Source organism: Paramisgurnus dabryanus, chromosome 2, assembly GCF_030506205.2.
Source record: "Paramisgurnus dabryanus chromosome 2, PD_genome_1.1, whole genome shotgun sequence".
In the NCBI taxonomy this organism is placed as follows: Eukaryota; Metazoa; Chordata; class Actinopteri; order Cypriniformes; family Cobitidae; genus Paramisgurnus; species Paramisgurnus dabryanus.
This window is the reverse complement of record NC_133338.1, coordinates 43979209-43999708: the sequence shown is the minus strand read 5'-3', so window position 1 is coordinate 43999708 and position 20500 is coordinate 43979209. Positions and strand designations below refer to the sequence as shown.

At 37.0% G+C, this 20500-nt stretch overlaps 2 protein-coding genes across 3 annotated transcripts; one reads left to right on the top strand and one right to left on the bottom strand.

The window, feature by feature from the left end:
• Positions 1 to 333: 333 nt before the first annotated feature.
• On the bottom strand, positions 334 to 20324 carry LOC135778617 (SH3 domain and tetratricopeptide repeat-containing protein 1). Of its 2 annotated transcripts, none has more exons than XM_065289026.2 (17): positions 20117 to 20324; positions 19736 to 19801; positions 18786 to 18916; positions 18543 to 18648; positions 18311 to 18451; positions 15546 to 15744; positions 15375 to 15451; positions 14654 to 14849; positions 14387 to 14517; positions 7787 to 8700; positions 6966 to 7716; positions 6426 to 6606; positions 4748 to 4898; positions 3800 to 3922; positions 3506 to 3656; positions 2862 to 3058; positions 334 to 1544 (listed from the first exon to the last, which is right to left on the bottom strand). In XM_065289026.2, the coding sequence occupies exons 1-17, from the start codon at positions 20265 to 20267 to the stop codon at positions 1278 to 1280; spliced, it is 3933 nt and encodes a 1310-aa protein (XP_065145098.1). In that variant the 5' UTR covers positions 20268 to 20324; the 3' UTR covers positions 334 to 1277. The 2 variants fall into 2 exon arrangements, with proteins under 2 accessions (XP_065145098.1, XP_065145099.1); XM_065289027.2 differs by having other exon boundaries at positions 14654 to 14846.
• LOC135778620 (gametocyte-specific factor 1) lies at positions 11945 to 14351 on the top strand. Its single transcript, XM_065289029.2, has 7 exons — positions 11945 to 12192; positions 12404 to 12511; positions 12599 to 12696; positions 12929 to 13055; positions 13215 to 13298; positions 13579 to 13651; positions 13989 to 14351. The coding sequence occupies exons 2-7, from the start codon at positions 12436 to 12438 to the stop codon at positions 14065 to 14067; spliced, it is 537 nt and encodes a 178-aa protein (XP_065145101.1). The 5' UTR covers positions 11945 to 12192; positions 12404 to 12435; the 3' UTR covers positions 14068 to 14351.
• Positions 20325 to 20500: the final 176 nt, after the last annotated feature.

Sequence of the window (20500 nt, the reverse complement as noted above, 5' to 3'; positions counted from 1 at the left end):
GGAATTTCGGAGTATGAGCTCGAGACAAACCACTGAAATTGTCCGCAGTGTTTCCTCTCAGCAGTAAATGTTCATGGTCCCCTGGTTGGCATGTTTACTGACCTGGATTCAGATTGAATTGAAACTTGTAGGCTACTGCTTGAAAGTTGTCTATTATTATGTGGACAAACACAAATCTGCACTTTAAAGACATAACTTGCAGACACAAAGTACTATCACATATACCAATACATTTCTATAGCGTATCAAGTTATTTTAAACTATCTTAAATTACTATTTTATTCTGTTATTATTTGCATTGTACTGCAGTAGGATACATCAGTCTCACATCAAGCATTTCAATGTACAAATTGTTACAGGCTATGTGATAGGTACATGCTTCAGTGGACCCAAGGTTTTTAAATTAACTAATTTACTATTCTTCACAAAATACATTTTCAAATAATGTATTGGTAAAAAACACATTTCATAATTTTTTTTATTGTCTGGCTATTTTACATGCATCAACTTTTATGGGTACCATAAAAGCCCTGACAGCCCTTTTTAGCACATACTGTACATTTAAAGGCTGCATAGGCACTGGACCCTATAAAACCAGTGAGTTTGTTTTGACAGAGCTGGTGTGGCCTTAGGCCAAGTCATTTCACTTACCATGAACATGTTTATTTAAAAGTGCAACGCCTTTCATTTTCTGTCATTACAACAAGCAGAACAACCCTTCTCGAGGTAAAAAATCTGTTCAATGACATCACTTACCAGGAGGTAGATTGCATGTGCCATTCAAAGGTTCATGGTACATGAAAATCATAACACATTACAAAATGTCAGTCTCTAGAGCCAATAAATCCTCCTGACTAACCTCGAGAGTGGATTTTAATCTAAAGATATTTAAGAAACAACGCAAATCAAAGTTATATTGCTTACAGTCCAGTAAACACTTGCTGGAAGAATCAACATGAGTAAGACATTCTGTACATAAATCAACTTTTTCAAATAACATTAGTAAATAAAAAGCAAACACAGGAAATTCACAGACAAGTTCAATCAAAACAGCATTCAGCAGAAGTGAATGTGAAATGTGAGCAAAATCTCACTGTTAGAAAAAGGTACAAAAGTTGTCACTGGGATGGTGCCCTTTAAAAAGTGCCGCTGCAGTGACAACTTTTGTACCTTCTTGTACCTTTCATTGAGAGTGCAGGGAATGCCCATAATGATTAAATGAATACTTTAATGTTGCATTGAATTGTCATTTGTCAATGCATATGTCACATCAAGTTTTATCTTGTTGTCCCAGATATTGTGTTTTTGTACTGTGCGGTAGTCCTGAAGTTCTGGTATGGATCCAAGTTGACACGACGAATGTGGAGATCATTGGCGAATGCCCGAGCTCGCTGGTAGAAGAAAAGTGAGAGTTCACGGTCCATGAGAAAGTTGTGATAGACAGTAGCCAACCGAGTACACAGCTCTAACTGAGACCTCTTGTTGCCCAGGTCCATAGCAGCAGCCAGGGCAAGATGATAATAACCAGCAGCATCAAATGGGTCCTGGGATTTAGAGAAAATATCAAAACACAGATTTAGACAGGGTTCCCAAACCTTAGTTAACTTCAAATTCAAGGACTAAATGTTGGGACACATTTCAAGTGAAAGCAAGGTTACATCGCGTTCCCTTTTAAGATACATTGTTACAGTTCCCTTTTGGGGGAACTCGCACTGCGTCACTGTGGTGACACTTTAGGGACGCCTCCAGGGGTAAGTGCGTCTTAATGTGTATATCAAATTCAACCAATGGTGAGGCTTAAAGACAAAGATAGGGTGACGTATATCGCTATCTGAAATATTGCCAAAGACCGCGTTACAGGGACGCAGGAAGTAGGGCCAGGGAGAAGCAGCGCCTCGTTCCCATCAAACACAAATATGCAAAAAAGCATTCTGGTATGAATCAACTTTTGCACACAGAAGATATAAGCATTTAAAGTGAATAGTTAGCATGTGTGCTTAAAAAGTCTAGAATTTTTAATGATATTATCCTACACTACACAGGGAATAATATGGATTTTTTTCCTTGCATAAAATAGATTTAAGCACTTTCAATGCACTGTATCTATATGTATATTTTCAAAAACTTCCAAGGGCCTTGAATTTTTTCCTCCAGATTCACAAACTTCACAAAATCAAGGATTTCAAGGGCCCATGGGAACCCTGTTTAGAGCTTAATATTGCAAAGTTGCTTTATGGTTTGCAAGGCAGCAGCAGAACAACTATATTGATATTTCCTTAATCTTCTGGTTAGACTTAACCTAACCGTACGTATTAAACTATTCTCCTGCTAACTTGAAAAAAGCTGACAGCGATGTTGTAGTCATAATATTTGCATATTGAATTGTGATTGGTCTTGCATTTATGTATTTAAAGCCACATTTACACTGTGTAGAGACTTTATTTTGTGTGCAGCTGAAACCGAGTGTCATAACAATGACAAAATGACTCTGACTCTTGCACTACAAATCTAAACTTTTCCATTATATTGCTGGTATTTTTTTAGATGCACATCTAGTTATGAATAGATCATGCATATAATCATGAGGCAATAGATAGCCATGTTTATCAATATAAGCTTAGACTGCCACCTTCTGGTTTAGCCAAGAATCAAAACTACAAATACAAACATTATACAAAATTTGTCTTTAAAATTAAAAAGATTTACAGAGTCAAGTACAACAGTAATATTTTCTTTTAGAGAAAAAACTGGGGCAAAGATTTCACATTAAATGCACAATAATAGATTTAAAGATGAATCAGTGAACAGGTAAAGAGATGTTGTGACAGTATTTGGAGCTCGTTGAAGCCATAGTCTCTTACCTTTAGATCATAGAAGATGATGTCTCCTAGTGTTTGGTAAACTCTGACATAATACAACGCTTCCTCATCATACTGCAGGGGTGAGGGACACAAGGAAAGGGCTTTTAAAAAGTGGTGCTCTGCCATTTCATACTGTTCCAGACAATGATACAATGTGGCAAGTCGATGGAAAGCCACACGCTCATTTAAATGGTCAGCTAAAAAAAAACACACACACACGAGGGAAACATTGTTATATATCTTGAAGACATTCTCTACAGGTTTTTGGCAGTGTCATGAACATGAGTTTACCATGTGTGCCTTATTTTCAGAAACAGACCAAATATTTGGCAAGACACCACAATTTGAAATATCGGTGGAAAAAAATTATAATTTTGAAAATGCAAAAAGAAAACTATTTACAGCTCGATATACCAAGATTGAATAATATCTAAATGATGAAATTAATTTTTATACTGTGCAAATTAATAATTAACAATTATATTTATGTATTTGGCCGACACTAGACAAAGTGACTTATTCTGCATTTATACATTTGTTTATATCAATGTGCATTTTTTCCTGAAAATCAGAGCAATGACCTTGACAGTGCACTCGCACAAAGTGAGCTACAATAACATGTTTGTGCACATGTGTTAACCTACCCAGACTCACGCTAATGTCTAACGCAGTGCGAGCGAACTCAATGGCCTCTGAAAACTGTCTCAACTGTAGCAGGAGCTCTGAAAGTTTGTTACACAGTCTGAGCTGAGAGCGCACGCTGCTGGTCTTTACCGCAATGGGAAGGGCCCGGTCCTTATAAACACAAATACACACATCCTTAAATAAATTATATCACAACTGCTAAAATTGATGGTAAATGAAGATGCACAGGAGAAAATACCACCAAGCTGACTTTTCATCGAGTACAATTTTTCATTAACCTGTGCATGACCTACCCTATAAAAGCAGATGGCTTTCTCTCTGTCTCGTGAGCTGTTGAAGAACACATCTCCGGCTGCTTCCAAAAGCTCCAGGGTGAAGAGTGTGTCTCCTGTGGTGAGGGCCATGTCCTGGGCTACCTGTTCCACAGATAACAAATGCACAAGGAATGTCATATTTAAAATGCTATGTAAAGCTTTTTGGGATGGCATGCTATCAGACTGCAGCTTTTTATGCCCATAGCATCTATAGTTTAGCAATAGTAAAGGAAAAACAAATCAGAGTTATGTAGTGATAAACCCCTTCGAAGTTGTCACCCATTATCTCACCCAACTCTCTCTCAACCTGGGATTTCTTTCATTTATACAGGATTATTTTGTTATCTAGTCCAACTTGTTCATTTATAAATACATAAATAACAAAAAGTATGTTTTGTTACACTGTCAGAAAAAAATTGTCAAAAAATAGACCCAAGCTGTAGCTGTTAAAACATCATATAGCCTATGTATGTACAATTTAGGTAAAGATATGTATACATGTGGTACCAATATGCACCTCTGAAAATAAATTCTTTAGCTACGAATGTGTACTTTTTGAAAGGCTAGGGACCATTTTTTAGATCAGTAATTCTCAAAGTGTGGTCCGCCAAACCCCCCCAGTGGTCCGGCAAAAGATGACCTAAACTAGGCAAGTGTTTATACAATCGTCACTTATTTATGTAGATTTTTAATGCACTTGCGAAACTGTGATATCAGTAGTTTTGTAAATGTAAAAATCGTGAATCGGATAATTGGTGCACTTTAAATCAAGTCAAACAGCTACTGTACATCTCTTCCTACTTTTCTGACAAAATGTTAAATGTTCTCGTTTGTGTGTGTGTCGCTTTGGATAAATGGATAAATGCAATGAAATGTAATTATATGGAGGCAAAGACTATGTTTTGAATTTTAAAAAGCATTTCATACCTGTATGTAAAGGTCCACTAACTCGGTCTGTTTGAGGATGTGGTAAATCTTTCCAGCCTGTAACCAGGCATGAGCCTCCTTCCTTTTCCTGCCCAAGTCGATGAAGATGCCCAGGCTGCGCTTGGTGTAATCTAAAGCAGTCCTGTTGGCTCTATGGAAGGACATGAGGAAGAACTTCAGCTTGTGTTTGCTATACACTGTAAAAAATGAAAGTTGAATCAACTTAAAAAAATTACTTCAATTGGTAAAACCTATAAAATAATTTTTCTTTCAACTTAAACACATTTTTTTAGGTGTTACCAATTGAATCATTTTTTAAAAGCTGAACCAACTTTTCACTTTTTACAGTGATTGCCTTACTTGTATATTATTTACATTTATTACACGGCTCTCTGGAATGCTTGATTCTGATTGGTCAGTTGAGACATTTGCAGGTTCGTTCTTTTCAAATAATAACCGCTCCAAAATAATAACGCATAGCCGGACTACTTGCACGAGTAAAATCGCTCCGCGCCAATAAAGATCAATAAAGATTACTGTCTGTTTGGCGCCATCTTGTGACAAACACTCGACAACCACGACAAGACACAGACAGCTACTGAGACTGAACTTGACAAAATAGAGCATGACAGCTACGAAGCCAACACACAAAAAAATACAGACTGGGGATTAAAACATCTCAAAGACTGGTTAAAGAGAAAAAAATGGAGACAGACAAGTATGAAGCAGAGGATCTTAATAAGGTATTACGATCATTTTATGCATCTGTGCAAAGTTTCGAGGAAGGATAAAAATGTTAATTTAAAACAAATATGCCAATAAAATGTTTCAAATTCATATTCATGTCCAGTTTTTTTTCTTATGTGGCAAGCAGCCGTGTAATAAGCGGGATAATGTAGAGGCAGCCGGTAGTTATTGGGAAATAAGCCCCTTCAGTGTGATACAAGACCCTCCGCTTCACTGTCGGGGCTTATTTCCCAATAACTACCGGCTGCCTCTACATTATCCCTTACATAATTTTTAGAATCATACCTGCACTATTGGTGTGCAGTGGCGGCCGGTGACTTCTTTTTTCGAGGGCGCTCGATGCAAAGTTCGTCACAACATGCATGTACCCCATCATGTGTGTGGTTCCTTTTTTCAAAATATGTGTTCTGCACGTTGAGTGATCCTATGTGCATCACGTCAAAATAAGTGCCTGCTGCAGACGCGTCTAAAGGGTTAAAGAGACGCTCGCGTTTGCCAGATACTCGCATAATCTCATGCGTAATCAGAGTTTACTGTTAAGGGAGTATCTAGTGTGCATTTTGTGAACGTGAGCGTCTCTTTTATAATAAACTGTTTTGACGCGTGTGCAGCAGGCACTTATTGTGACAAAACATGTGATGCACATGGTTTGCATGACACAACAAACACATATTTTGAAAACGCAAGCAACATTTTTTTTTGAATTAGCGCCCCTTGGAAGAGCAGTAACAAGCCGCCACTGCTGGTGTGCATCTTAAGACAAAACTATAGCACTGATATACGGTATATTATGACAGTGCAAGATGTTTTTACATTAGGCAGCTCAAACATGCACCTTAGTCCGGGACTAGGATAAACCCTGTCTGAAAAAACGCCACTAACAGTATTAGAGACTACATCTACATTTTATAATAGGGAAGTCAGGTTTTACCTCTCCGTGCCCAGGTTAAGGTACAGCTGGCTGATCTTCTCAAGTATCTCTCCTTCTAATCTCGTATCTCCAATCTGCTGTAAGAGGTTCAGTTGGTGCTCATTGTAGATGATACACTGGGCTTCATCTGGACACAGCTCTTCATACAGGTGGCACAGGTGACGTATGGCTCCCAGCTGGCCTGTGCAGAAGGCAAATTTGTTAACAATGAAGATGCAATGGATAATATTTATTTTAAACCATAAAGTTATGGCGTTCCTACCATCTTCATGTTGCACTAAATATAATTACTGTAGCTTGGGTAAATTTTTATTTATATAAATAATGCACTGACTAAAAACTGATGTATTTATGTATCTAAATAAATAATAAAGGATATTCAAGAAAAAATATATTGCAATGGGCCTTGATTGAATCATTTAGATCATGCAAAATAAGACCAGTCATTTTTAAATTCATATAGACCAATTTATATCAGTGTCCTTTCATGTATCTGTATGCTTACAAAAATAACCAAGTGTCCAACTGTCTAAAACTTACTTTCCATGTCATTAATATGAATGGCGATCAGCAGGGCCCACTCATAATAGATCTTCGCACTCTCATAGCTTCCCTTGGAAATGAAGTATCTCCCCAACTCAAGAAGCACAGAAATAAAACTGAGTTCATGTCCTTCGTCCTTCAACTCTGAGAACAGCTCTACTGACCGGGTGAGGTACTCCTCCGCTAACCTGTTTGCCTTGACCTGCAAACACATGAACCCGAAATTGGCCAGCACTATGGCCCAGTTATGTCTATCCTCAAACTCCTCGCATATCTCAGTTGCAGCCTGGTAACTCTCAGCAGCTTGCCGAATGTCACTGGAACGTCTGTATGCGATGGCACGCATGTTGTACACCACGCCTTCCAGCTGTGTGGTGCAGTGCTCGGGGAGTGACGACAGCACACCATCCAGCACCTCCAGAGCGCTGTCGGGTTGCTGGTTGCAGATGTACAGCCATGCCAACCACATGAGAGCATCGGTAGCATCTGTCTGTTTGATTGTTTGGTGGTCGAGGAAGGTACGCATGTAACGGACAGCTCTGTCGGGCATGCCGTGTTTGTGGAAGAGCCAGGATAAGCACAGGGCATGGGCATGACGGAGAGCCGGATTATCATTGGAGGACACTAAGGCGGCGGCTTGGGTCAGATAAGGAGCCACCTGAGTTGGGATGGTTACTCCGGACAGCTCCGATGCATTTTCCAGTAAGAGCAAGATGCCGCAAAGACAATGTGATACAGTGGCTCCCACCTGTGAATAAAATTGATATTTATACTGAACATATGTATACATCATGGATGGATGAAAGTGGAGCACCAACCTTAAGTGATGCTCGATGTGCACAACTTTCAGCCAAATGTGGCAGACACTGGTCGCTGTAGAGTCTTGCTAACACCAGGGAAGCATGGCTCCATGTCCCATCACAAGCTACGGAAACCTCATCAGAAAGAATCTGAAGCCTTTCAATAAACGGAATTGCGCTCATACCGTCTTGAAGCTTCAGGTGGAGTTTTGCCAAAAGAAAGCAGGCTCGGGCTTCTGCAGATTTATTCTTGGCCAGGATTGCTTTTTTCAAAACATACTTTAATATCTCAGGCTCCTCACAGCCAAACAGACAGTTAGGCACCGACATTAACATGGCAGAAAGGCGTTCGGACGAAGTGAAGAATTTGTCATGTTTTTTCTGTGTTAGGTAGATGAGCGCCAGGTTGGAGTAAATAGCAGAGAGCAGAAACATGTCTGTAAAATAATCCCTGGGTACACTTAAAGCTTCCTCATAGTAAACCCGGGCCTGAGAGAACTTCGACCTTCCTGCGCAAAGCTGCCCAAGGAGGAAACAGATTCGACTGTGCGCCCATGAGAGGCGTCTCTTTTGTGCCAATTCTCGGGCTTCAACTAAATATGCCACTATATCCTCTTCATCACGGTGACCGTGGAAATGTGAGATGAGGAATTCTGGGTAAGCACTGTAAAGGAGTTGAAACTCTGACTGGAAGTCACGGCTGTTCAGGAAGGAGAGGAATGCATGATGTCCATCTCGACATGTGCTGTCCTGGTCGAAGCAGACAGAAAAATGTTGGGTTCCCCCGGATGCTTCTGTATCAACGGCTTGATTCTGCGTTTGGTGCCTGTTGCTGTTTAATGGTAGCCCTTTTTTTGGAGCCTCATTTATTTCACTCAAAATGTGGCTGACTTTTTGTGTTTGGTTGTTTGTTTCTATCTGATGACTCTTGTCTAAGGACAAAAAGTACAATTAAGAATAGATTAGCAGCAATTTGATTAGCCCAATTTTAACATTAGCTGGCAAGGCCTACTGTTTTCTAATGCAGCTAAATAACAAGTACCCAAACAGTTACACCTACACTATACATTAAAATGTTTCATATTTATTTACAACAGACAGTTGCTTTAAACCGTTCCTGGAATTTCTTTTGCTAGATCTGTAATATGTAAAACAATAGTTTGTTAAAAGAGCCAAAATGACATGCTGCATCCAAATTTGCCCGCTTTAACTATGACTTAAAGGGACATTTAATTTTTTTGAAAAAATGCTCATTTCTCAGCTGCCCTAGAGTTAAACATTTGATTTTTAACATTTTGGAATCCATTCAGCTGATCTCCGGGTCTGGCGCTACCACTTTTAGCATAGCTTAGCACAATCCTTTGAATCTGATTAGACCATTAGCATCGTGCGAAATAACCAAAGAGTTCTGATTTGTTTCCTATTTAAAACTTGACTCTTCTGTAGTAAAAATTCTGCAATACAAATGCTAATACAAATGCTTAGTTACATTGTGTGCTAAGACTCACTGAAAATTAAAAGTTGCGATTTTCTAGGCAGATATGGGTAGGAACTATACTCTCAAGATGGCGTAATAATTAAGGACTTGCTGATGTAACATGGCTGCAGCAGGGAACCATTTTCAGGGAGTATCACTACGCCTGCTGCAGCCATGTTACAGCAGCAAAGTCCTTAATTATTAGCCAGAATGAGAATACAGTTAGCATATCTCCCTAGAAAATCGCAAATTTTAATTTTCTTATGGTCTTAGCACACAATGTAACTACAGAAGAGTTGTGTGTATTTTGACTTGTGATGGTCGTTTTCGAAGCACTGCTTCATGAGGCTTCGAAACATTTACGAATCTTTTGTTTCGAATCAGTGGTTCGGAGCTTGTTTCAAACTGGCCCAAGTCACGTGATTTTAGCAAACGAGGCTTCATTACATCATAACTGTTTCGAAACGTTTAATAAAAAGAGATATTGTTTAATGAAGTCTCTCAAACTTGTAAAAAATGTTAAAGGTACATGTATTGTTAATGTCTATGAGTCTGTATTTGGCGTCCTGTGAATGTCTTCTATTTTTTTTTTTTCAACTTTGGAAGTTTCTATTTTTGATGCCTGTTTTCTGTATTGATGTTCATATGTTCTCTAAAATAAAAAAAATAAAAAATAATAATAAAAAAAGAGATATTGTTTTTTATTTTACACACAAACAGAAATGTATTGAATTTTTTACCAATTTTTTTATACTTGTATCCAAACATTACATTCACAAACAGAAATTCAAAAAAGAAAAACCTATATTTAAAATGTTTCTCATTGAATTCCAGTACCTCTTATCCACATTTCGAAGAATTAACAAAAAAAAAAAAAAAACATGATGCTTCTTACTTTCTACGATGAACTCTTTACTACACAAACTTGATATGAACTGACTTATTGATACCACCTCCTTCCCCTCCCCCTCTCTCGTATGTTCCTGTGACAAATTGTATGTTGTATTCATATGTATGTACAATAATTGTTCATTAATAAAAAAGGCAAAAAAAAAAATCCGATGGTTCACCACTAGGGGGAGTTGATCACATGACCAGTGTCTAATAAGTTTAGGTGAACTCGGGTCAGTTTTATTATGAAAGTTCATAAAACATTCATCCTTCTGACTAATAACACTGCCATGTTGTCTACTTTTTGTTTATAGACAGATTTAATGACAAAAATGTGCATAATTGAAAGGGTAGTTAGTTTTATTCATTTGTTTGCCCTAAATAAAACTAAAAACACATAATACACTTTTAACTATGTCTTAATTAAGTTAAATATTTTTTTAACATATTTCAATAAAAATCTTGCTATTATTTTGTAAAAAAAAGTGTAAAATGTTTGGACACATCTGCTTATACACTATTTTGACCAGCAGGGGTCGCCAGCGTGTGTGGGTTTCGAATTGCTTCGAAAAACTGAATCAATTTTCGAAGCAATTGGTTCAATTGATTCGAAGCTTCGAAAAGCTTCGTTTCTCCCATCACTAATTTTGACTACGCCAATATCTAACCCCAAAAACACAGTACTTTCACATGCAACAAAAAAGCTCTCAAAAAGAGGCCTTTTAAAGAATTAGGCTCCTCCCACTTCTGTAACATACCATGTGGTATTTAATAAAGCATCATATAACTCCACAAATACACAAAATTAACAGTATTAACATGTAGCAAATGCGCCAAACTATTGATCTAAAATTAAATTGCAAACATTGCAAACAGAAAACCATGGGTAATTCTAGTTTTCCATATTACCCCCTGTTATGTCACTAAAAATGGTAGTGCCCTTCCTGCTGGGCAAATGTAAGCCTATAAAAATGGCCGCTTTACCTGCACATGGGTTTGGCCATAAAAAAGCGGTTTAAATGTATATGTGCAGTTGTTACATATGGGGAAATAAACCGTTGTTTGAAAAGAGTTTGGTGAGTTTTCTTTGTGTTTTGCATCTTATAACAAATAGTGATGGGAGAAACGAAGCTTTTCGAAGCTCCAAATCAATTGAACCAAGTTCTTCGAAAATTTATTCCGTTTTTCAAAGCGTTCGAAACAGCTTAAGATTACACGCTGGTGACACCTGCTGGTCAAAATAGTGTAAAAGCAGATCCGTCCAAACATTTAACTTTTTTTTTTTTACAAAATAATAGCACGATTTTTATTAAAATGTTTAAAACATGATTTAACTTAAGACATAATTAAAAGTGTATAATGTGTTTATTAGTTTTATTTGGGGTAAACAGATCATTAAAACTAACTGCCCTTATATGCACATTTTTGTCATTAAATATGTCTATAAACAAAAAGTAATCTTGAATAGAACTTGGAATAACTATACAGATGTATATTCGCTATTAAAATTGCCAAAATGCTTGTTTTGTCATTATATATAATTTTAATTCATCTTGAGGCCACCCTGAGGTCCCCGACCCTCTGGTTGGGAACTACTGACCTCCTAGACAACATTGTGAACTTTTTTTTTAGGTTTTTTTTTAAGCAGCAATGTTTAACTATTTAATTATTTGCGACCCTGCATGTGAGGTGAAAACCCAGCGAAAGTGTTTTCTTTTTAATTACATTTTTTTTACATAACATCATCCCACATAATGTAAAGAACATGTTGTAAAAATATAAACAAGTTATCTTTAATAAATTTATCGAGTAAAGCACACAAATTAGCATAATAAATTAGTTCGTTTAAAGTAGCGTTTTCTGTGGAACATCCGGGTACTTTAAGTAAACTCTTTTAAACGTACTAAAATTTGATAGACAAATCTTATTTAGTATGCGAATTAGGACGCAGTGGTATTGCGCCATGTGTTGCGCTTAAGCGCCTTCAGTGTTTGAATATCACTTGTCGGATTCTGGAAGCGCGATTTTAAGGGGTGAACAAATCGACCGAATTTTAGTAAGTTCGAAACTTTTTTTTGTTCTCCATGCGGCCTGCGTAGTAATGCTCAATCGAATCTGAACTTCACAGAAACTGGTATAAAACAAACACAGAGCTGTTTACGGCAAATTCTCATGGTAACGACAGGCGCGTCTTAACGTTACCTAAAAACCGGACCTTAATTCATGTTTTAATTTCATACACTTTTATTGTGTTTTCTGTATTTAAGAACAACCCAAAATTGGCTAAGAGCTTGCAAGGATGTCATTTGAAGGTTCAAGAAAAAAGCGTAATTCCGGGTCGAGTGTCCAAGCTCCGCGATGGGAGGAAACTCAAGGTACACGACACGTGCAGCGGACGGAGTGCTACAATATCAAGCTCTATGATAACTTGCGTTGGCTAACATTTATTTGAAATGTTACAGATTTCTGCAACCCTGACAAACTGCTGTTGTGTCCCTATGACCCACATCATCTGATTAGGGCCTGTAGATTCCCCTACCACCTTATCAAATGCAGAAAGGTTCGTGTGCATGCTTACAAATTATTGTAAGGTACGGTTATTTGTTAAACACAATATTTTTTTCTGCATTACGAGCACTGGCATTTTGTGTATATTTATTTATATATATATATATATATATATTTGGTATAATGTAATGTTAACATTTCATCTCATGGATCTGATTTATGATTTGCCCTGTTTACACACATTGAGCACTCATAAACATTTTAGATGTAAATGTCATTTTTAGAACCACCCTGAATTGGTCGGTGAATTGTGGACATGTCCGTTCAACGCACGGCACTTGATGAAAAAACATGAGCTGTCCCATCACATCTCAACCTGTTTGGACCGTTGCTCTGTTAATGACACTTATAGTAAGCTCTCTTGAAGATATTGTAACTTTTATTATAGCTTTGAGAAGCTAAACATATTTTCATAACGTAAAAGCTCTTTGTAAGTAAAAATTTGAGTAATAAACACGACTATAAGTGGTAAAGTACAACTGATCTCTGTTTACTTTGTAATGTTGCAAGTTGACAATGGCAGGACTGATAGCAAGTTTCAGATTCCTGTGAGCACCTGGACTGCCCCTGCGAATAATGAAGACTGGGATGAAGGTAAGTTGAATGGGAATTAACTTCAGTTTAATTCACAGTTTGCCCTGTCCCAAAACAAGTTCCATCGGTAGAGCCAATGCTAATGATTTGGGATACTCGAACAAACAGAGCATTTCCAAAGCTCCACATAGCCATCTGTTTACACTTTTTTGGAAAATTATCTTACAAATGGTGGTATCTTTACTAAACCAGCATAAGATGAATTATTCCAACATTAAATTAATGACAAAAAATGTTTTTTTTTATAATGTAAACACAAGATCATGTCTGCATGTTACAGAGATGGAGGAGCGTGCACGAGTAGCATCATCTTTTGCCTGGGGTGTGTCTACTTCTCGGATGCCTCAGGACAGGTCAGTGAAAAGCTTTTAAAAACCCCACAACAACACTGAACCTCATACAATAACATTTAAATGACAATTTTCTATACAGTGCTGCTTGAAAGTTTGTGAACCCTCCAGACATGGTCATTGCTTTTGACATGCAATTGATAAACATGCATCTGAAATGTAAGGGGTTCACAAATTTTTAAAAAGCACCGTAGTTGGTACTTGATTATAATTTTAAAGGGTTCTGTCTTATAATATAATCAGATGTCCTATGAAGAAGTCTTATAATCAAGTGGGTTAATAATTAAACCGACAGGAGGCAGCACTTACATCTTTAGCATTAAATCTCTGTTTGTATTAGGGAGAAACACAGCAAGTTGACCGCTGGGCTTAGGGCACCAAGGATTCTTCCTTGGACACTGGGCGAGCAGCTACATTGATTTGAGAGTAATGTTGAGATTACCACTGTACAAATAGCATTGAATCCTAGGAGTGTTGGTTGTTATTCTGTTGTTTTTGGTTGGTCACTAGTGTTACAGTGACACATTTGTCTCTTAGTTCAGTTTTCTAAGGGTGGAGCTGTTAAAGTTGTTCTTGGCTTAGCCATACTTAACACACAAATATAAAAGCTTACAAGCAGAATAATTGAAAGACTTTGTTGGATTGTTTTGGTGTTGTCATAGTTGTTTCTGTACCTGTAATTTTAGGTTTGTCAGGAACATCATTCTCAAATTCTTTTAATAAATGTACCATCCTTACCAAGTTTGTAGTTTGTTCCTACATCACATTGGCATGCTTTCTTCAATAAGGTTATAGTCTCTTCTTTAATTTTCTCCTCGTCCAATGCAACAATTCGCCTGTCCTCATCTTTCAAGTAAATTTCAGGTGATCTGTTGTAAAAGCATAGGATACTGTTAAATAAAACTTTTAAGTTAAAGAAATACTGCACACCTTAAGTCTCTTAAAGGCAAAGCTGTTTTGTAGAGATTTCCAGAGACTTTGTCTCAAGGAAACAGGCACACTTACTCACAAACAGAATCTGTTGCTTTGACCATACTGGTCTTGACAAGTCCAATATCACCAGTTCTCTCCAATTTCCCCATAAACCACTCAAAACAGCCCATCAGCAAGCCCAAGATGATGATGTGGTCTCCAGCCTGAAAGCTCAGTTCATCTGGCCCATCAGCATCATAGGCCTCTTTCGTCTCACACACTCCTACTGCTAAAAACATGTATCATTTCACTATTATGGTACTGTTAAATATTTGACTTTTTAATAGTTTAAAGCTTACAGTTCCTTAAATTATTGTGTGTGGTTTTTTTTGGAATTATATAAGTATTACTAAAATTGTGGTATACTGAAATCACAAAACTACATAGACCTTGACATTGATTTTTTATTCCATTTGTTCATTATTATGTCCCCCCTTCTTAAATATACACTAGTCAACATTTGAAGTGGATCAAAACCTTTCCTAAAAGTTGTCTTAAAACCAATACCAAGTACCCGTTCTTGTCTTAGGACAACTTTGATGAATGTTTTTGATCCACTTCAAATGTTGACTACTATAGTATATATTTATGCGTAGACTGTTTAAATCTGCCTGGCGTATCACACTACAGTCACTAGCACTGCTAACTCAACACAATACAATCATACACCGTGTGCTTTTTATCTCTAGTTGCATGCTAATATGTGATGTATTGTTAAGCATAACAAAGTAGAATTATTTGAATTTTTTCTCACCAATCTGGAATGGAAGGTGACTAGTGTGCTTTCCTCCACCCACTAATATACTCTCTGGACATGACTTTAAAAACCACCTGGAGGATTAGTAGAAAAATGTTTTATTTTTAGGTTCGTGTACGCTGTTTTATAACAATAAGTTGAAAGTAAAATTCAAAATGCTGCACATACTCATGAAAAGGAATGACCGGTTCCAGAGCTGGTTTTGGTTTGGTTCCTCTAGATCCATCAGCCAGGGACAGCACTGTCCATCCTGACCCTAAGAATGGAGGTTCGAAAAGAGCGATATCTCCCTTCTCCAGGTAAAGGTCACTGCCTGATGTAGAGCTATCGAACATCTGATTTGCAGTGCAGCAGCCGAAAAAGGACCCTTTAAAGTAAACAATACATAGTTATATTTTAACCGCTTAGCTATATCCTACTCCTAATAGTGCAGCAGTAACAACTTGTGACAGGTGATTTTGAAGAAAGCTCTAGATGTTTTTTTTTTTTTTTTTTTTTTGAATTTTAAATCACTGATTTCACACCGATTTCAATCTTTGTCATGGCTTTACTCACTCAATATTAAGGATATCAAAATTATATTTTCACAGAATGTTCTTTACATTATCCGTAATGATTTTTTATGTAAGATAACAGTAACAACCGAAATATCCCGCACACTATCAATCTTGCAAATGTATAAATAAGTTGTAACAACGTTTCAGTCCCATGACTTTCACAAAACGCATTCAATTCAAACACAGGCTTGTTTTAAAAAAAACGACCCATGACCAATCACAATGGCACATCATCACCAATCACTGACGTCATACATAATTGGTATTGTCCCGTAAAGGAATACGCTCAAATATTTCTTCACATTTTATCAATAAACAAATAAAAGAGATGTACATTGAAATAGTCACTGTGGCATTACTTTAAACAATACTTTATTAATACACATAAGTGTTGAAGTCTGAAGATTAAATATCTAAGAAAATTATAAATATATATTACCCAATCATTGGATATCCTTAAATATTTGTTCAAATTTTATTAAACAATAAAATAGGAAAGGAGATCCATGCAGTACATTGAAATTGTCACCCTATAGCAATACCTTAAACAATGTTTCTTCATTCATAACCACAAGTGTTAAAGTCTGAAGAGTACATATCTGAAATAGCTCACATATTAATAATAGCATCTCTAAATCACCACCTCTAGGCGGCATCAACACTTCAATTCCACACAAATGTTAAGTACACATCATGGTTACAAGAAAGAAAATGGGTAGCTACTGGACAGTTAACATATTTTCTTATAGAATTTTTATGTTCACTGATCCTCTGTTGTAGGTGCATGACAACATAACCCAAACCACAAGCAAGGGCACCGAATCAAGTAGATGACATGGGATGAGGCACAGAAGTAATTGTATATTTTTTGCCAGTTCTTGGGTAACAAAAAAAAAAGATGTTTTGAAAGTATTATTACAGGGCACAATTACTACACCGATAGTTTCAATTCTGTAAAGGGCTAAATAATCTTGGAGTTGGATGGGAATACTTTGAAAGTAGGCTTGTACTAAATAATCTCTTCAATTCTTTGATCATTTAGGAGGAGAGAGCTCAACTCTAAATCAGAAGCCAACAAAATGCCAATGCTTTTTAAAATGTAATCTTATGAAATAAGACTTCTCAAGTAAGTCCCTAGGTAAACCCCCTTTTTAAAGAGGTTGAATGGAAACTAGTGGCAAGTAATAAAGTATTACATTCTGTTTGTTTTGTAAATAAAGTTGTAATCAAGTTTCTCAAGTACCTTGGACAAACTAACCTCAAATTTATTTAAAGGTGCAATGTGGGACTTTAAGAAAGATCTCTTGACAGAAATTCAATATAATATATAATATTATCATTGGTGTATAAAGACCTTACATAATGAATGAATCAGTGCTGCCAATTTACCAGTAAGAGAGGTTGTAAGATTACCAGTAATTCACTGGTAAGTGCTGTGTGTGAACGGAGAATGAAGATTACCGGCATTAGAGCGGACAACGTCAGAATGCGATGTCAGCTGTGGGCCAATTATAACTTTTTGATACAGATGACGCGTTTACTCCTGCACTGTTTGCAGACATTTCTCAGCACACATAACATCCACATCTCTTGACCAAAGTTGTTTAAAACAGATTATTATTTATTTGCCAAATTGCCCACGTCCTTCACACTCTGTGAAGCCTATGTGTGAACATTACTGCTGTTCAAGACGCAGGTTGCAACTCTTCCCCGATTCAGTTAGGTTTGAAGGCACCCTAATACAATGTTTGGTCACGACGAGCAACTGCACGACTGTCAGCGTTTGCCACAGAAGTGAAAACAACAAAATACGGGCTGTGGATATGAAGTCTTAACCCGCCATTGTTTACAAATACAACAACAACAACAGTTACCAGTATTTTGGTACTGATGTGTAAATGATTTTTACTGGCAAAAAGACAGAGCGTCACTGCTTGTGTTTATACCACTTTTTAAGACCAATGATATTGGACCCACTCTTTTCTCTAATTTAGCACATATATCTGTTCAGAGCACCGTCAGTCAAATCCATTCCACTTGATGAATGTCTTATTAAATTAAACTCTTTTCTTAGCTGCAGCCTTGACTTCCACGCTGCTGCTTCCTTAAATCTATTCCACTTGGCTCATTTAGAGTCCATATAAATTAAACTTCATTTTGTGTTTTTGCTACTTTTGCATGCTGCAACACCACCACAAGGTAAACAAAGATTTTAGGATACAAAAGCAATTGTTTAAATTAAAAGTCACCATACAAGAAAATGCCATCTGTTACGGTAAATATTTTAGACCCACCCACATTGCTTTTCGACACCCATGTTGTTATTATTATTTATATATAGGTACATTGTTTTCATTAGGTGTGTTCATGTCTTACCTTCCTGCATTAGAAAGCCTTTATACATCAGATTCAGTTCCTCTTCTTGAATTGAGATTTCAATTCCTGAATCCTGATCGAGGGACATTAACCAAAACTCCTGGTCCATGAGAAGATTTTCCATGCACTGACCCAAGAAGCCTAGTGAAAATTCCAAGAACATTCGGTAAGGTAAAAATCAGTATAGTTAAAGGCCTTATTAGTTCAAACTTCATACAAATATCTAACACACCCATTCTGCAGTATGTACTAAACCTCCAAATTTCTTCCAAAGATTTAAAAGTGATGTATATAGTCCTTTCGCCACTGTTTAGAGACACCAAATGGGCTGACAATTCCTACCAGAAGGGAAAAAGTTAAATTACGTGGACAGAATAATTTATGCCTTATGTTGCATCTGTATAAAAATCTCTTTTCAACTTAAGTTATTCAATATCTTAATTAAAATATCTATTACAAGAAGTGATGAGCATACAGAGATTAGGTTGGTGACCTCTGTGAGGTCAGCTTCCAGCACACACAGTTTCCTGCACAGTACTTCCTGTGTGCCCGTGTCAGCAGGAAGTCGATCTGGCCCTTCCACCATAGCCAACTGCATAGCCAACACTGCAACAGGAAAAGGATTATAGTTAAAGATGGCCTGTATCTAGCACTACATTCAACACCCCCTAAACAGCCTTGACATGGGAAAATATTCAGTCAGCTCTAGTAAATGTGTAAGAAAAATGACTTATCTGCTGAAGTAAGAATAATGTGTCCATAACCAATCAAATTTTTATGTACTGCTGTAAATTAACATTTTGGTTGTACAGCTTTCAGATCTAATCTAACAAATGTAGACTCTTTACATATTGTGTATTTTTTTGAGATTTTGCAGTAGTCAGACCAGTATTCATTTAACTTGTAAACTTGGTTTTGATTTTTTTTTTACATAAAATCATGTGATGATCACTGCTGTGTTTAACCATGAGGGTTAATAAGTGACAGTCAATAAGTTTGTAAAGTCCAAGGTATGATCTCTTAAACTCTTTTTGAGTGTCACCAGTGCAGGTTAGCAGCACATCCCATCATTAAACTGTGAATACCACAGTGCCATGCTTCTGTTTTTTATATGAGCATGTCACGTTGATTGCATAAATGACAATCATTGACTTGGTTTAATTACAATAATCATGAGCTAAATATTATGCACATAATAAAAATGAGCCAGGCAAAGTTGCCAGCATACTTTCAGTAAAGATTACATTAAATACGCCTCTTAATGTCCAAACATTTATTGTTTACATTAGAAATGTTATGAATGGCAGAATTGTATTCCTTCCATTGATAGAGCCCTGATTGTGTAACCTACTCTTACTGTTTGAGCTTTGGATTAACTTAAAATTTTTACTGTATATATGAGTTAAAGGTAAATGCATTAGTTACCTGTGGGTATATTTTCTTCAGAAGCTGCTGCGGTTCTTTGAACACTTCCCATTGAGGTCTTAAAATCTGAAAAGATACATTTGCACACTAAATATTTGTTTTACCAAAGATTTGCGTCAGTGTGAGACTATAGACCTACCTCCCTGTGAACATTGTACAAAAAACATTAAAATGTACTTTTAAATGATAAAGTTTATATGGTTGATAATGTTGACAGCTGTTAACATAAAAGAGAAGAAGGTGTCAAAGTCTCCAGATACAGTGAATTAATGTGCCGTACACTTGAAACTACCAAATTGTGGTAAATCACTAAAAAAAGAGAGACATTACAAACTTTTCTTTTGAAGATATACAAACTCCTTCAGTACACAAACAGCTTACCCGCGTCTCTAGAAGTGCCCATAATACTATCCAGTTCATTGCGTGAGTATTCAATAGAAAGCTCTCTACGTATCGATCGGTTTTTGTCCTGTTCGTATCCTACACTGTTACCGATTTTGAATGAGTTTACGCTAGTAGTAGCGGCTGACATCCCGGCACAGATCCGTTGAAAACAGAGCCGTATGAGTGCGCGCTCTCAATCACGCGCTCATCCTAAAATACACGCGCAGTCGCGCACAGGTGGCGGAACTGAAGGTAACAGCGCTTATACAGGTCCTTTACTTTCTATTTGCAAATGTTGAAAAGGGAAAAACGTAAAGCATCACATAGACCTGCAAGTGCTGCTTTAGCAATGGTAAGGCGAATGGAGATCCGGTTTTTGTT

Bases quoted from the DNA above. Each gene is read 5' to 3' on its own strand.
- LOC135778620 (XM_065289029.2), top strand. From the start codon at position 12,436: ATGTCATTTGAAGGTTCAAGAAAAAAGCGTAATTCCGGGTCGAGTGTC. The intron at 13,299-13,578 runs GTAAGTTGAATG...TGCATGTTACAG, and splicing joins TAATGAAGACTGGGATGAAG to AGATGGAGGAGCGTGCACGA. The intron at 13,652-13,988 runs GTCAGTGAAAAG...TGTTTGTATTAG, and splicing joins TCTCGGATGCCTCAGGACAG to GGAGAAACACAGCAAGTTGA.
- LOC135778617 (XM_065289026.2), bottom strand. From the start codon at position 20,267: ATGTCAGCCGCTACTACTAGCGTAAACTCATTCAAAATCGGTAACAGT. The intron at 18,917-19,735 runs GTAACTAATGCA...TTCCTGTTGCAG, and splicing joins TGAAGAAAATATACCCACAG to TGTTGGCTATGCAGTTGGCT. The intron at 7,717-7,786 runs GTTGGTGCTCCA...TTTTATTCACAG, and splicing joins CACATCGAGCATCACTTAAG to GTGGGAGCCACTGTATCACA.